Here is a 16119-nt window from a genome sequence, read left to right on the forward strand (position 1 = left end):
CAAGAGTCTCCTGGTCTTCGTTTCTGAGTTCCCAACAGTTTAAAACAATGTTGGTCTTGGTGGACTAGATCTGCTACAAACACTGCTACTGCTTTGAACATGTAAGATGTGTTATGTTGTATGAATGGGCATATATACATTCCATGGCAGATCTAGACATGTGGAGCTGGGGGAGGTGGAGGGTTTCAGAGGAACTCTGATAGCCCGAAGTAGACAAGCTTTTAGCAAACGCTGAACCAGACCATTTGCTTTAAATGTTGAGCAAGAAATTACATTGGCTGAAGAATAATGAGCTTGTGCCATAAATTATGTGATTGCTAGCAGACTGCATGACCTAACAGTCTGTGCCATCTAGAGCTTTATGACTGAACTATGAGAAATATGCAACAGATGTTTACATATTATCCAAAAGAATAAATTAATTTACACAAATGACCCAGTTCAAAAAGTTTACTGATTCTCTGAAATGGAATGATTGGTGTAAATAGTCTCCTGGATCATAGAATGTCCGTATTCGGTTTTTGGTAATAGCACAAGTTATATAAAAGTTACTATTTATACTAAATAATTAATATTTATTTGGTTGTACCAAAGCTGTGTGGAGCTTTTTTATTGCACTGCCCTGAATAAGCTATTTTCACATAAAAAGACGTTTACATATATAGTCCACAAGACAAATTAACTGAATTTACACAATGGCCCAGTTCAAAACTTTACACACCCTTGATTCTTTATTGAACTGTTTTATTAATTTGTCTTTTGAGTAGTAGAAGGTCCTTGCCATGTTACTGGTAATAGGTAAGGTTACATTTGCACTATCATTCAAATCTAAATGCATTTCTTGTACCAAAGCAGGAGAATTGGTGGAAAGTTATTTTGTCATCTGCATAGTAGGAGGTCCTTGCTACGTTTTTTGGTAACAGTTACATTTAAATGTCAAAGTAAAGTTAAGCTTTTTATTTATTATTTCTATTTGGTTTTACCAGCTGTAGATTCAGAAAAATTGAGAGAAATGGTCCGTTTAATAACCCAGACCAGAGACTTGGGTTATTCGGAAAGCTTTTCTTTTGTGCCAGGATTTGAAGGAAGTAATCAGCATAACATTTGTTAACTAGCGGTCTTATTTCATGTCTAGGAAAGGTTGGGTTGTGGGGTATTGGCTGAGAAAACCGTAGATAAATTTGCCCTATCATGGCTTGATAGGAGGTCCAAGTCTGGCTCAGCAGTATAAATAGGGGCTGGGTTATTCCCATCAGCATTCACTTGCATTTGCTCAATCTAGCAGCAGGATGTGGAACATCACTGAAGTTGCTATACGGCTCCCAAATTCCAAGGCTTCTGACCGTCTTCTTCAGCCCCTGTGGGACTACCTGTTGTTACGGCACTACACCCTGGTCTCTTCTCCATTTTTCCCAGTGCTGCTCGCCATCTACTGCTATTTCATCTTCAGCGTCCCCTTTGCTCTCCTGGATGTCTTGGGAGAGAGCGCTCCTCTCTTTGAGTGCAAGCTCCAAAAGCAGCACCTTCCCACCATCTGCATGATGCTGAGGACCCTGGGAACGGCGGTGTACAATCATCTAGTCTTTGTGCTTCCGGCTGTGTTGATAACCAATGTGGTGATGCCTGCGCCTCCACTTCCTGTGGTTGCTCCAATAGTATTGGAACTGATCTTCGGCTTGTTGGGTGTTTTGCTCATGTTTGACACCCAGTACATCTTCTGGCACTTGGTGCACCACAAAAACCCTCACCTGTATAGATGGGTCCACGCCATCCATCACGATTACATTGCGCCGTTTTCCTGGTCCACCCAGCACCTCAGCGCTGTTGAGCTGATGACAGTGGGCTTCTGGAACAACATTGACCCCATCCTGCTCAAGTACCATCCCCTGACATATGGACTTTCTCTGTTTTCAGCATTTGGATGTCTGTGGAAGACCATATCGGCTACGACTTGCCTTATTCGCCTGGCCACCTGGTTCCTTTGGAGGAGCGATGGCCCACGATATACATCACCAGAAGCCCAGCAGCAACTTTGCACCTTTCTTTAGTCACTGGGACAGACTCTTTGGCACTGCTGTAACAGTGAAACCAACTAAGAAAACTGATAAAGACAAGTAGATGGCTTCATTGGTTTAAAACCTTTAATCTGTGTATATATAAAACATTTAAATTCTTGTATAATCATTGTATTTTTCTAGTCTTGTATTTTTCATCTGCATTCTATATGGTTAAATGAATAAAGAGCATTTCTGTATTTTTCTTGTGCATGTCTTGCAGCGTAGTTTCAGAAGATTAAATATGCAGTCAATATGCAGTAGTTATGTAAAGTGGCATAATATCTGGTAACTAACCCGATTACTGAGTTTTAAAGAGAAGGGCATTTTCAATATCCCCAAAGCTGGTGCTTTTCTCCAAATCACTACCAAGAGTTTATTACAGATTAAAAGGTCAAATATTTCTCTACTGGATATGATCTTTGACAGTATTTCCTTGCAAATCTCTTTGATATGGAGATAAATAAATACCACCTGTACAATGTGTGAACACTGAACTGCTTTTAGAGAAAATTAGCTCTTAACTTTGCAAAGAGAGAAATTTTGTAAAGTTTCATAATGATTCAGCAGCATTTCATTAAACTATTAATTACATAATGCTTAGTTTGTTTAATGTGTGGATTATGTGCCACTAGATCTTTACAGAAAAAGAGTAAAGAAAATGTAACTATGCAAAGTCTCAGACTAATTTTAATCATATACGCCACCATTCAAAATATTGGGGTCAGGAAGATGTTTTGCAAAAGAAGTCTCTTATGCTTACCAAGGCTGGATTTAATGAAAAAAGAAATTCTGCCATATAGCTTTGAGTGATGTTTTTATACAAATATAACAAATAAATTATATATACAAAAGATGTAACCAACACGAACCCATGTTGCTATATTCACCGTGCAAACAAGTCTGAGAGGTCATGACAGAAGATATTGGAGTGCATGTTTTCTTCAAATTATATTACATTGGATTATACTTTTGAACATAAACAGCTGGCCTGATTCACTATACGGAAGAGTCAATATGGCTCTCCAAACGTTTACGTTTGCCCAGAGGCATAAACAAAAGACTTGAATGAAAAACACTAATTACCAGCGTCTCAATGAGTTTTATGGTTCGTTTTATCAGCCCTCTGAAGCATGAAAACATCTGTATGACTTCAATCAAACCTTGCGATCATTTCAAGGTTTGTGAACCACTGAAGACAAATATACAGACTACAGCTGAACACTTTCCATGAAAAAAAGATGAGAAAAGAGAACATAACCTCTGAATATTGACCTGTGTTTGGTGTTTTCATTTATTTGGGTTGGTAGGCGATAAGATTTCCTCCTATTTTAATTACTTCGCTAGTTGATGTAAATATAAAAGATCACACACATCAAAGAATATTTAAAGACATTATAAGAGTTCAAATTTTATTGCACTCAAAACTTTGTTAAAATACTGGAAACATGAAAACATTAAATATGACCTCAAGAATTGACAAAAACTAAAAAGAAACAACACCTGTTAGTGCATACTCTTATTAAGATACTGCATAAACATATTGGCAATCTGTCCAATGTTCTCTGTCGGATGCATCTTGGTGTAACTGATGAACTGACTTCTGAGTTTCCTCAACTCCACCATGTTAAGACTTCTTGTGTATTCAATGTATTGAAGTCCTTGAAGAAACTGGGTAGGCACAATAATGTACATTGCATTAGCAAATGATTACATTTAAATTACATTTCAAATAAAAACTGTTTTCTTGAGCTTTCTATTCACCCAAGAATCCTGAAAAAAATAGTATTTGTGGTAAAAAAAAAAACGAAAAAAAAAAACCCCACAAAAACATCAATCAGCACAACTGCTTTCAACTGAAGATTGAGCACCAAATCAGCACTTTAAAACGTGACACTAAAATAATGGCTACTAAACGTTTACATTTTTTTTCCACAACCGATTACAAACTACAAAACAAAAATTGTAGCAAATAATGTTATCTATTGGATTACATTATGTATGCTGACTACTTTTTTATTACTATAATACATTCCATTCTTTTTATCAACATAAAATGTATTAAACATTAAAATACACCAGGGTTTCTCAAACTTAGGTTCACGGGTTGATGAAAAGCTAGTAATTAATTAAATTATGAGCATTTTCAAATGTTATATAATCTAACGGAGTATTTCATTTTTGGAATTGGATTCCGGAATCCAAAAGACATCCTGCACTGGCCATTACAGGACAAAAGGACGTATTTATATTTAACTAAATTTCCCAATACATATATATATATATTTACTGTATTTCTGATTTAATGCAATTAAATGCAACCTTGCTGAGCAGCATAATATAACTAGTTCAAAAACAAAAATCTTACTAACCCCTAACTAAACTTTTCGAATGGTAGCATAGATGGAAACCTAGTTGCAAGACAACAGAATGAGTATAAATTAATTTCTAATAAGATACCATTTGAATGATGTATTATTTCAAAGGGCCCCTTGCACTGGTTCATCTCTGTCTAAATTTTAAAGCATTTACAGAAGGCTCGCAAACTGCGACTGCATCAGAAAGAAATGACATTCTTTGATGTTTGTGTATTCATTACATTCATACAGGTCCAACCGGACCTGTTTATTACTAAAACACATCTTTGATTAACATTAAATGGATCAATTCCAGACTTGGTTTAATGTTGTAAGTAAGCGTTTTTGTAATTCTTTGCCTGTTGATGGTAGGACATTTCTGTGTTGTCGCAGTGAGATATCAAATAGCCATGATGGGTGGCTCAGCAAAGCAAGACAACAATTTTACATTTCCTCCCAAACAAAAGAAAGAAAGAGAGAAATTCAAAGCTAAAGCTAAACGTGTTAGAATAAAGGATATCTTTTCCATGGCTACAGGAATGGAAATGAGATCTCCAGGGACGCTGGTCTTCTGTGACTCAAGAACAGCCTGAGACATAAAACAACACGCTATTGATACTGATGGTCTTGCTATGCAAATGCAAACTATAAACACTCACCTATAGGCAGTGAAACAGAAAGAATGACTTTGAATGCATTCTATTTTTATAACAGAACACCTAAAAGTGAGGGAAATCGTACCATTAGGACATCTTGAGTAACGTTGTCCAACTCATACAGAAAGTTTGTGGATGAGAGCGGTTGCTGTAAAAAGGCAAAGAGAAACAGGTTCTAATATCCATTCAAGGGCAATAAAAAGTAGATAATGCTAATTTATACTCATGCATAATGCATTATTCTTACGCTTTTCGTGGACTGATTAGGTGGTGGTGCTTTTAGATTGAAAAGTGCATCGCAGATGGCTTCGAATGGAAGCGAGTCCTCTTGCTGAATAGTAAAGAGTGGATGTGGCGAGTGGGGCTGGGCCAAGGGACGTGGGAACAAGGAGTGAGGCCGGCAATGATTGGGCAAATCAGTGACACCTGCGACCCACCGCCGGTCTCGAGTCCCACGTAGGAGATGGAAGGATATAAAACTGGAGCGACGACAGTGAAGGACGAGAGAGGACCAGGCCTGGGATTTTAGTTGTGTTTTGGTTTTTATTTGAGCGCACCAGTCGTCCGTGAGGGGCTGGTGCGTTGTTTTGTGTTTATTTTTGTAATTAAAATGTTATTTGATTGTCCGCCGGTTCCCGCCTCCTTCTTCCCGATGATTAGGAAGTTTTTATCATTACAGTGGTGCTGAAACCCGGGAGAAGGAGGGTTGTGCTGCTGAAGATCCCTCGCCGCTGTGGTGAATCCGCGGTGCCATCGAGCAGGCGAGGAGGATGCCGCCATGGACGCTCGATGCGGTGGACTGGAGCGAGTTGCCGGGCATGGGCAAGCTCGCTGCCGGCCGCCCATGATATGGAGGGGCGGCTGCCGTCCGTGAGGGTGCGGAGGAGTCGGCGCCGTTTGCAAGAGAGCCAAAGCCTGCTGCCTCCGTGAAGGAATCCGGAGGAGCAGGGAACGGGGGACTCCTGCCGGCTGCCCAAAACCGGAGGAGCCGTCGCCGTCCACCGGGCAGCGGAGGAGTGTCGTGCCGTCCGCCGAGGGCCGTCCAGTGCCACCGCCAGGCACCGCGGAGGAGATCGCCCAGCTGGTGGAGGGCCAAGCAGCAGTGCGTCTGGGAACCAGAATTTTTTTTTTCTCTCTCCCCTCTCTTGTCTCTGTCGCTCCTCCTTCCATCTCCTTTTCTCTCGCCTCGTCTGTCCTACCCCCAGGTTCCCGCGAGCGGTCCCCCCCGGAGGGAGGGGGGGGGGTAGAGCGCAGTCTCGTGGGTACCCCCCGGCCTGCGAGGGGCGATGGGGGTATGTGGCGAGTGGGGCGGGGCCGAGGGACGTGGGAACAAGGAGTGAGGCCGGCAATGATTGGGCAAATCAGTGTCACCTGCGACCCACCGCCGGTCTCGAGTCCCACGTAGGAGATGGAAGGATATAAAACTGGAGCGACGACAGTGAAGGACGAGAGAGGACCAGGCCTGGGATTTTAGTTGTGTTTTGGTTTTTATTTGAGCGCACCAGTCGTCCGTGAGGGGCTGGTGCGCTGTTTTGTGTTTATTTTTGTAATTAAAATGTTATTTGATTGTCCGCTGGTTCCCGCCTCCTTCCCGATGATTAGGAAGTTTTTATCATTACAGTGGACTATCCCATCTATTCCTTGAATCAGGGGCTTCAAAACGCAGTATTAGCGCAACCAGACTGTCGTTTAAAAGATTAGAAGATATTATTACATTTAGATAATATATGTAGCATCCTTATTTTAGAACATTATAAACTTTTCAAAATACACTAACATTTAAAAGCTTTTTTTGTTTTTATTCGTCTCGTGTTCAACAAGGCTGTATGTATTAGTGAAAAAAGTAGTAAAAACAACTGTTCATTTTTCACCTATTGTGAAATATAAAAATTCAGAATAACTTGTCTATTGTAATATATTTTTAAATGTTTTTGCTTTGTTTTCCGTGTCGGATAAGATCATATTTCAGCAACGGATTTGGTGAGATTCGATCAAGAAACATTGATTATTGTTTTTTTCTTTTTTGAATTTTTTTATGAGTAAAAGTTAATTCAACAGGATTTTTTGAAACAGAAATCTTTGTAACATAACAGACACTTTTGAAAAATTTAATGCAGACTTGCTAAATAAAAGTATTACAATCTTTAAAAAAAAACGTTTGAATAGTAATGTACACCTATCAGAAACTCACAACTAGAGGAACAGTAAACCAAAAAACTTTTTTTAAATTTACACACCTCAGGCCATCTTCCATCTGAAAATATTTGGAGAACTTGGCATTATATCCCTGTCACAGTGTCTGGGTTGTGTTCCCTGGGGTTCCACTAGGTGTCCTCAGTTCCCACGGTGTTTATCATATTATCACTTCCTGTCTCCTTATTTGGTCACCTTCCTCCTTGTTTAGTTAATTGATTGTTCCCCACCTGTCTCCTGTTTCCCCATTATCCTCTTGTGTATATAACCCGGTCTGTCTTAGTATGTGTCACGGAGTCGTTGTTAATTCATGTCCGTCATCTTGTCGTGCTCTTGTCTTGTGTCCTTGTTTGTTTATGTTTGGTTTGGTTTTGTTTGGTATCGACCTCTGCCTGGACTGTTTACCCTTTTGGATTGCCCTTAATAAAAGACTTACTCGCAATTGGTTCTATCTCCGTTCCTCATTGGATCCCTGCCGTGACAGACCGACTCCGTCCTTCTAGGAACCAGCGGTATGTCGTCTTTCTGTTCCCCAGCCAAGATGGCGGAGCGGCGAGCCAAGTATCTTCGGTTGATCGCCCTCCGCCAAGAGGGAAATGAAGTGGGTGCCCTGGCTCAGGTGTTCTGGTCCCTGGCCGAGGGCATGGGCTACAATGATGCGGCCCTCAAGGACTATTTCAATGCCGGGCTGGATGATCCAGTGTCTCAGGAGGAGATGGCGCAGTTAGAGACACTGGAATTCTGGGAATTCGTGCGCTACCTGCAGCATCGGCTTCGGTGGGATGCCCCAGCCACTTCTGTCTCTTCCGGCGGGGTGGTCGTCAGCCCAGCACCACTGCCCAGGATTGCAACCAGCCAAGCGCCACAACCCAAGATGACCGCCAGTCCAGCACCACTGCCCAGGATGGCTACCAGCCAAGCGCCACAGCACAAGATGGCCGCTAACCCAGCGCCAATGCCCAAATTGGCCACCGTTCCAGCGCCACAACCCAAGATGGCCACCAGTCCAGCACCACTGCCCAGGATGGCTACCAGCCAAGCGCCACCATCCAAGATGGCCGCCAGTCCAGCATCACTGCCCAGGATGGCTACCAGCCAAGCGTCACAGCACAAGATGGCCGCTAACCCAGCGCCAATGCCCAAATTGGCCACCGTTCCAGCGCCACAGCCCAAGATGGCCGCCAACCCAGCGCCAATGCCCAAATTGGCCACCAGTCCAGCGCCACAGTACAAGATGGCCGCCAGCCCAGCGCCAATGCCCACTTTGGCCAACGGTTCAGTGCCACAGCCCAGGATGGCCGTCAGCCTAGCGCCACAGCACAAGATGTCCGCTAACCCAGCGCCAATGCCCAAATGGGCCACCGGTCCAGCGCCACAGTACAAGATGGCCGCCAGTCCAGCACCAAAACCCCAGATGGCCGCCAGCCCAGCACTACAGTACAAGATGGCCGCCTGTCCAGAGTCATGGCCCAAGATGGCTGCTTGCCCAGCGCCGCTGCACAGGATGAGAGTCTCAGCTGACCCTCCAGAGTCGAGTCAGGTGCCCGTGGACCCTCCGGAGTCGAGTCAGGTGCCCGTGGACCCTCCGGAGTCGAGTCAGGTGCCCGTGGACCCTCCGGAGTCGAGTCAGGTGCCAGTGGACCCTCCGGAGTCGAGTCAGGTGCCAGTGGACCCTCCGGAGTCGAGTCAGGTGCCAGTGGACCCTCCGGAGTCGAGTCAGGTGCCAGTGGACCCTCCGGAGTCGAGTCAGGTGCCAGTGGACCCTCCGGAGTCGAGTCAGGTGCCAGTGGACCCTCCGGAGTCGAGTCAGGTGCCAGTCACCGCTGATCCTCCAGAGTCAGGGCTAGTCACCGCTGATCCTCCAGAGTCGAGTCAGGTGCCAGGGAACTCTCCAGAGTTAGGGCTTATTACCGATGACCCTCCAGAGTCAGGGCTTATCACCGGTGACCTTCCAGAGTCAGGGCTTATCACCGGTGACCTTCCAGAGTCAGGGCTTATCACCGGTGACCTTCCAGAGTCAGGGCTTATCACCGGTGACCTTCCAGAGTCAGGGCTAGTCACCGATGACCCTCCAGAGTCAGGGCTAGTCACCGATGACCCTCCAGAGTCAGGGCTAGTCACCGATGACCCTCCAGAGTCAGGGCTAGTCACCGGTGACCCTCCAGAGTCAGGGCTTATCACCGGTGACCTTCCAGAGTCAGGGCTTATCACCGGTGACCTTCCAGAGTCAGGGCTTATCACCGGTGACCTTCCAGAGTCAGGGCTAGTCACCGATGACCCTCCAGAGTCAGGGCTAGTCACCGATGACCCTCCAGAGTCAGGGCTAGTCACCGATGACCCTCCAGAGTCAGGGCTAGTCACCGATGACCCTCCAGAGTCAGGGCTAGTCACCGATGACCCTCCAGAGTCAGGGCTAGCCACCGATGACCCTCCAGAGTCAGGGCTAGCCACCGATGACCCTCCAGAGTCAGGGCTAGCCACCGATGACCCTCCAGAGTCAGGGCTAGTCATTGATGACCCTCCAGAGTCGAGTCGGGTTCCAGATGACCCTCCAGAGTCAAGTCTAGTCACTGTTAACCCTCCAGAGTCAGGGCTAGTCACCGCTGATGCTCCAGAGTCAGGGCTAGTCACCGTTGACCTTTCAGAGTCAAGTCAAGTCACCGTTGACCTTTCAGAGTCAAGTCAAGTCACCTTTGACCTTTCAGAGCCGAGTCAAGTCACCTTTGACCTTTCAGAGCTGAGTCAAGTCACCGGTGATCTTCAAGGACTGAGTCAAGTCACCGGTGATCTTCAAGGACTGAGTCAAGTCACCTCTGATCTTCATGAACAAAGGCAAGTCACCTCTGATCTTCATGAACAAAGGCAAGTCACCATTGATCTTCATGAGCAAATGCAAGTCACCAATAATCTTCATGAGCAGTGTCAGGCCAGCACCGATCTTCTGGAGTCCAGTAGAGACACCATGGAATTACCAGAGTCTCGTCCTCCTGTTGATCCGGCCGCACGGAAGTGGTGGGCTTCTGATCCGCCCTGGGGAACTCTGGCCTCGACCACAAGGTTGTGGTGGTCTTCTGCTCCGCCCTGGGGGGCTTCCGCTCTGACCACACGGACATGGTGGTCTTCTGCTCCGCCCTGGGGGGCTTCCGCTCTGACCACACGGACATGGTGGTCTTCCGCTCCGCCCTGGGGGGCGCTTGCCCTGACTACATGGTTGTGGTGGTCTTCCGCTCCCCCCTGGATGGCTCTGGCCTTGACCACAAGGGTGTGGTGGTCTTCTGCTCCGCCCTGGGGGGCTTCATGTTGTTTTTTCCTTTGGTTTTTGTGTTAATGTCTGTCCCTGTTCCTTTCTGTTAGTCTAGTAAGTCTGTTAGTCTGTAATGCTGAGTTTCTCTGAAACTGTTCAGATGAAGAAACAATCCAAAACCTATTTTCAGTAAATTGTCATGTTTGGGTGAACTATTCCTTTAATATAACTACATCAAAACAAAGCAAGAAATGCTTACATTTTCTGTGTGTACGTACCGAGAATCAGCCTCTCTGCCTTTATTCCATTCTGAGCTCATGTCAGTTGACGTCAAACAGTACACCTGCAGGTAATTACAGAGTTATGGGAACTAGTGCATACAAGAATAGTTTAAAATGCGTTCGAGATGAGTTTTAGGAGTTCACATACCAAGCAATGGGGTGTTTGTGTATGTTTGATAAGACAGAACAGCTCATATCTGTAGCCTAAAAATAAAACAAAATTAGTTCTCAATCTAACGCCAGACTGAAATCTAGAGTGCCGCATGCAACACCAGCTGTTAGACCAAGCTCTATTATTATAATGCTCAAGTCTGTATGTCACTCGATACTTATAACACTTTATGAATATAAAAGGCACAGATATATTCATTTTAACAGAGCAAACATTGATTTACCTTTAATATAATTCAAGGAATCAAGAATCACAATGTCGTCTTTATTTACTTTCCTATAAACAAAGAGAGAGAAGTACAAAGAAAACTTATTTCAATCAAAAGTAGCTCACCGTCTACAATTAAAACTATAGAAATGTATTATTAAAAGAGTTATACACTTTTATATAACAAATAGAATCATTGGTGTAAAATAATTCCCAGCAGGACATGTAACCGCACGTTTTGTCTTAATTTTTCTGTAACACATGACATTCCAACTTTAGTTCAAACTGTATATTTGCATTGCACATGAACCTGAATTTTTTTCTTGGAATCCATAATGTTAAAAATGTAAATAAGATAAGACACAATTCCTTTCTTTATTACAGAACTGGTACTTTTGAGTGCAAAATCATATAAAAAAAAAACTTACTATATTACGTACAGGTAATGTTAAGTAAGACCAGCAACCATCTCAAGCAGGTTCAAGAGCTTTGTTTTAGGGATAGTTAGTGTACATGTGTAATACTGTGTTTAAACTATAGACATGTTTCTCAGTAAGATGGACCTTGGCTGTCCTGACACACACTTGTATCAAGATATATCTTTAAACCGCAATGCATCATAAACTTCCAGCAGCTTCTCACCTGCATATACAGAGTTCTTGTCAATTACTTGATCTTTATCTCAGACTATACGAACCTTTCTTTATGTATTTTGTGTGAAATATTCTTTCAGTGCATGGGCGCGTCGGGTTTTTACCACTGCACGGGTAACCACACATTACTATTAAAGGCATTTTAACACTTATGATGAATGATGGGTGGAGGTTCATCCTTTTCTACAGAGCTGCATGCGAGATGTTCTTCTTCGCGCTCATGTAGTGTGCTGTATGGTCAGTGTATTGCTGCCCTCTACTGGTCAGTGGTCAGAAGGTAAAATGTTACAGATAACAGTTTCCACAATACTTGACTTCTTGTTATAATTAAACTGTTTTGAGTGGTTTGAGTATCCAAATGTGGGTACAAATTTAACAGAGATGAAGTAAACATATTATCTGCTACTATGTTTTCAGATTCCTACATCAGCTGAAAGTAACAACTTTCTGAATGGACTTTTTAGAGATATCTTAATAAATAGCCTTGTTGTTCATTAAAACTGTAATAATTTGTATTATTAATTTAATTTACTTTTCTTTTATGTAAAAAACTTTGAATTACCATTGTGTGTGAAATGTGCTATATAAATAAACTTGCCTTGCCTTACATTAAATAATGGGCTATTGAATTTTTTTTTTTTTCACGTAGCAATTTACTTGTATGTCTTTATAATGCATAAATGCAGAATCCATAAATGTGCACATACCAACAGATTACACACACTCATTTTATTACAGCTATTTTCAATAAAATTGTACAACTGCACATTATTTACAGTTTTTAGTAACAATAAAGACGGTTTTCAATTATCTCTCCTTACACACACACACACACACACACACGTTTGTTTTTCTGAAAAGTGGGGACTTCCCATAGTGTAATGGTTTTTATACTGTACAAACTATAAATTCTATGGCCCTACACCAACCCTGCACCTAACCCTCACAGGAAACTTTGCATTTTTACTTTCTCAAAAAAAACTCATTCTGTATGATTTATAAGCGTTTTGAAAAATGGGGACATGGGTTATGTCCTCATAAGTCACCCTCTCCTTGTAATACCTGTCATACCCATGTCATTATATAAAGTTGTGTCCTGATCTGTCACAAAAACAAGAGAACACACACACACACACGTGGCTGAATGACAATGTTTTAGTAAGATAAGTTGTTTTAATGTATATCCATGGAAAATACTACATTGTTAATTATTTTAATTCTGAAAAAAGTCAAAATCTATATAGATAATTGTAATACTTAGGCTTACATTAAATTAGAAATAATTTTAGAACAATAATAATATAAGAAATAAACATTTATTGTGCAGAGACATTTTAATGGTGCTCTACATTTAACCAAAAAGTGTCCATTATAACCAATCTCACATTACTGTTCAATAACAATAAAAAAAAAAAAGTTATAATAATCCTTACCTCAATGTACAAATGCTCCAAAGCCCTGCATGGATCAGGGAAAGGGAGGATAAGCTGCTCTCAGTGGGGGTTTTTTTTTTTTTTTTTTTTACCATAATTAGCGTATAATCCTTTGTGTTGTTCATTAATTTCTATGAAATATCTGCTTAGTCATAGTTGCTCATTTCAAAGAAAAAATAAATAAAATCTTAGGTGCAACTGGCATATGCTAATTTAATAGAGTAAAATAAGACTGATTTGCAGTTTCATCTTCTTTTTAAAAAAAAATACAGATTTTATTTTAACAATTTACCCAGTGCATTCATTCATCCATTCATCAATCCGTCCACGCATTCATTATATTCTTTCAGATATCCAGCCATGGTTACGGCAGTTGAATAAATAATAAATATTTAGTTGTCTAATAAGCCTTTAAAAGCAGACACAGACGTATAGATTTTCTCCACAACTGTAAGGGTTGTCAAAATAACATTTTATTACAATTATATCAACAGCAATATAGGTTTCTTATAGCTTTTCAAAAGCTTTACCATGAAGTCCGTATCCTGAATGAATGAATAAAATTGAATCACAAAGTAGGCTATTAAAGCACTGTTTTTACTTTTTTTTTTAAAACTACATTTAGTTGACCAATCCTGTAAATAGCTCTAACCACCTGATTATAAACATCTTGTGTCCTCTTTGGATCTTCAAGCTGAGCCTGAAGAGCAACTTTGAGCACCTCCTGAGTGATCAGCTCCCTCAGATCCTCGGATTCTCTCGAAGTATTCCTGGGACGCTTTGAGGAGAATTGAGAGTCCTGGAACTGGCTGCTTGAAATGTTCTTCTTGCCCATGAAATGACCTGCAAGAAGACTAACAGTTATGCCGGGAAACGGATTAAATAGTTTCATTGTAATAGCATGACGATTAAATGAAAACATACCTGTCGCCCAGAGATTCCCACGTGGATGCACTTTTATTTTGGAAACATTATTTCGCAGCTCCGTTAAATCGAGACTGACCGCCGTGCTTAACGAGATGTTAAAAAGCATAATGAAAGCAAATAGTCTATATTTGCAATGTCCGTCTTCAGAACTCACAGCCATATTTTCAGGTAACTCTGTTCAGATACAACTGGACGGGAGCGCGCTTCGTTCTTCTGCCGTGGACGGGGTTTATATCAACACAGTGGTGTGGGACGCCAAACGCCTTCTGAGGTCACAGTTAGTCACTGAAGTCACATAACGACAGAGAACGCTTGGTCTGCTTGAATGAGGATGGGAAACACTATGTGACGCGCGTTGGCTGTGCGCATGAAATTTAATTGAATTAAAATAATGGAAAAACGTTTTGAGGCGTTGCGAATTCATAAAGCTTAGATTTCTATAGTTATGAATCGCATGTATGACTATGTAAGAAAGACAGGATAGTTCTGAGGAACTATGACTCTGACTTTTTTTAAATGTCTAGTTCATGTGAATCATAGGGTAAAGATTCATTTAAAGATACTAATCTGTACTTGCATATAATGCTTGAATAAAACATAAGATGCACATTATAGGAAATATATTATATGCTTTTTTTATTTTAATACATTTTGTACATCTGGATACATGATTTTTTTCCGAAAATATAAATAAAGCCTACTAAGTAATCTTTGTTTACAATAAAATACTATTTCAGTTTTTCTACTTAAAAATGTCATTTAAATCATTGTTTCGCCTGACATTTCTTCGTAATCCCTGATGGAACTTTAGACATTTCTGGGTTTTTTTTACACCAGTGTGTGACTCCTAATATAATTCAATTAATTTCAATTTTGTTTGTGGTGCACTTTTCATGATACCAATCATTGCAAAGCAGCTTTACAGAAAATGTTACGTTTCTTCATTATATTTAGGAGAAGGTTATTAGTGGCGACTGTAGCAGAAATCAGAGGTGGAAAGAGTACAAAAATATTCTACTCAAGTAAAAGTACCATTACATTAATGAAATTTTACTTAAGTACAAGTAAAAGTACCAGTCTAAAAAATCCACTCAAGTAAAAGTAAAAAGTAGCTCATTTAAAATTTACTCAGAGTAAAAATTACTTAGTTACATTTTAACAGTTGGAGGGAGTCAAAATGGGACAGGCCAAGGGTGTCAAACTCAGTTCCTGGAGGGCCACAGTCCTGCACAGTTTAGATATAACCCTAATTAAACACACCTGATCCAGCTAATCTAATCATTTAGGTTTATTTGAAAACTACATGATATGTGTGCTGGAGCAGGGTTAGAACTAAACTCTGCAGGAGTATGGCCCTCCAGGAACTGAGTTTGACACCCCTGGGATAGGTCTATTAATCTCAAACTAGTTGTTTTTAATTAAAGGAATCAGTTATTTAGAATAATAAGACATTTGGGCTGTTACCAGGCAAATCAGTATCAACAAACTCATCTTTTAATGCAGAGGAAATGCAGAAGATTCATTGGAAGTGGCATTTAGATGTATTACACTGTTTAGTGCAGGACAAGAATGCATTTAACCTGCAGTTACCAATGCATGAATAATGTTTTGATATACAAGACATAAAATGTTGAATACTCATTTGAAATGATAAGAAATTAATTATTTAAAAAAATCAAAAGATACTTTAAATGTGAAATTAAAATGGCCAGTATGTGTCAGCAAGTCACTGTTAATAAGTGAGTCATTGCGATTGAACCGAATCATTTAAACGGTTGATTCATTCAGGAACAAAACACTGTCACGTTGCTCAGAGACGCAAAACTGTGCTTTGGTGGCTGTGTTTGGAATTATTTTCTGTTGTAGAAATAGAGCTAAAAAGGCAATATGGTATCTAAAACGCAAGTCTCTTAATTAACTTGTTTACTAAACTGTTATATAT

At 41.3% G+C, this 16119-nt stretch overlaps 2 protein-coding genes and 1 pseudogene across 2 annotated transcripts; 1 reads left to right on the plus strand and 2 right to left on the minus strand.

Annotated features, from left to right (window-relative positions):
• Window positions 1-1042: 1042 nt before the first annotated feature.
• ch25hl1.1 (cholesterol 25-hydroxylase like 1, tandem duplicate 1) lies at window positions 1043-2228 on the plus strand. The gene is given in 3 exon segments (XM_059507148.1): window positions 1043-1890; window positions 1893-1979; window positions 1982-2228. Coding segments are annotated over 3 exon segments (825 nt in total). The 5' UTR covers window positions 1043-1289; the 3' UTR covers window positions 2119-2228.
• Window positions 2229-3477: 1249 nt separating this feature from the next.
• On the minus strand, window positions 3478-11958 carry LOC132101133 (protein KTI12 homolog; annotated as a pseudogene).
• Window positions 11959-13732: 1774 nt separating this feature from the next.
• On the minus strand, window positions 13733-14616 carry LOC132101134 (neuromedin-B-like). The gene is made up of 3 exons (XM_059505850.1): window positions 14175-14616; window positions 13906-14093; window positions 13733-13795 (listed from the first exon to the last, which is right to left on the minus strand). Exons 1-3 carry the CDS (start codon window positions 14335-14337, stop codon window positions 13733-13735), a joined length of 414 nt encoding a protein of 137 aa, XP_059361833.1. The 5' UTR covers window positions 14338-14616.
• Between the last annotated feature and the right edge of the window lie 1503 nt (window positions 14617-16119).

Source organism: Carassius carassius, chromosome 23 (assembly GCF_963082965.1).
Source record: "Carassius carassius chromosome 23, fCarCar2.1, whole genome shotgun sequence".
In the NCBI taxonomy this organism is placed as follows: domain Eukaryota; kingdom Metazoa; phylum Chordata; class Actinopteri; order Cypriniformes; family Cyprinidae; genus Carassius; species Carassius carassius.

Excerpts from the sequence above, each read along its gene's own strand:
- LOC132101134 (XM_059505850.1), bottom strand. The coding sequence starts at position 14,337 with ATGGCTGTGAGTTCTGAAGACGGACATTGCAAATATAGACTATTTGCT. Across the intron at positions 14,094-14,174 it reads TGGGAATCTCTGGGCGACAG|GTCATTTCATGGGCAAGAAG; the intron begins GTATGTTTTCAT and ends GTCTTCTTGCAG. Across the intron at positions 13,796-13,905 it reads CACAAGATGTTTATAATCAG|GATACGGACTTCATGGTAAA; the intron begins GTGGTTAGAGCT and ends TCATTCATTCAG.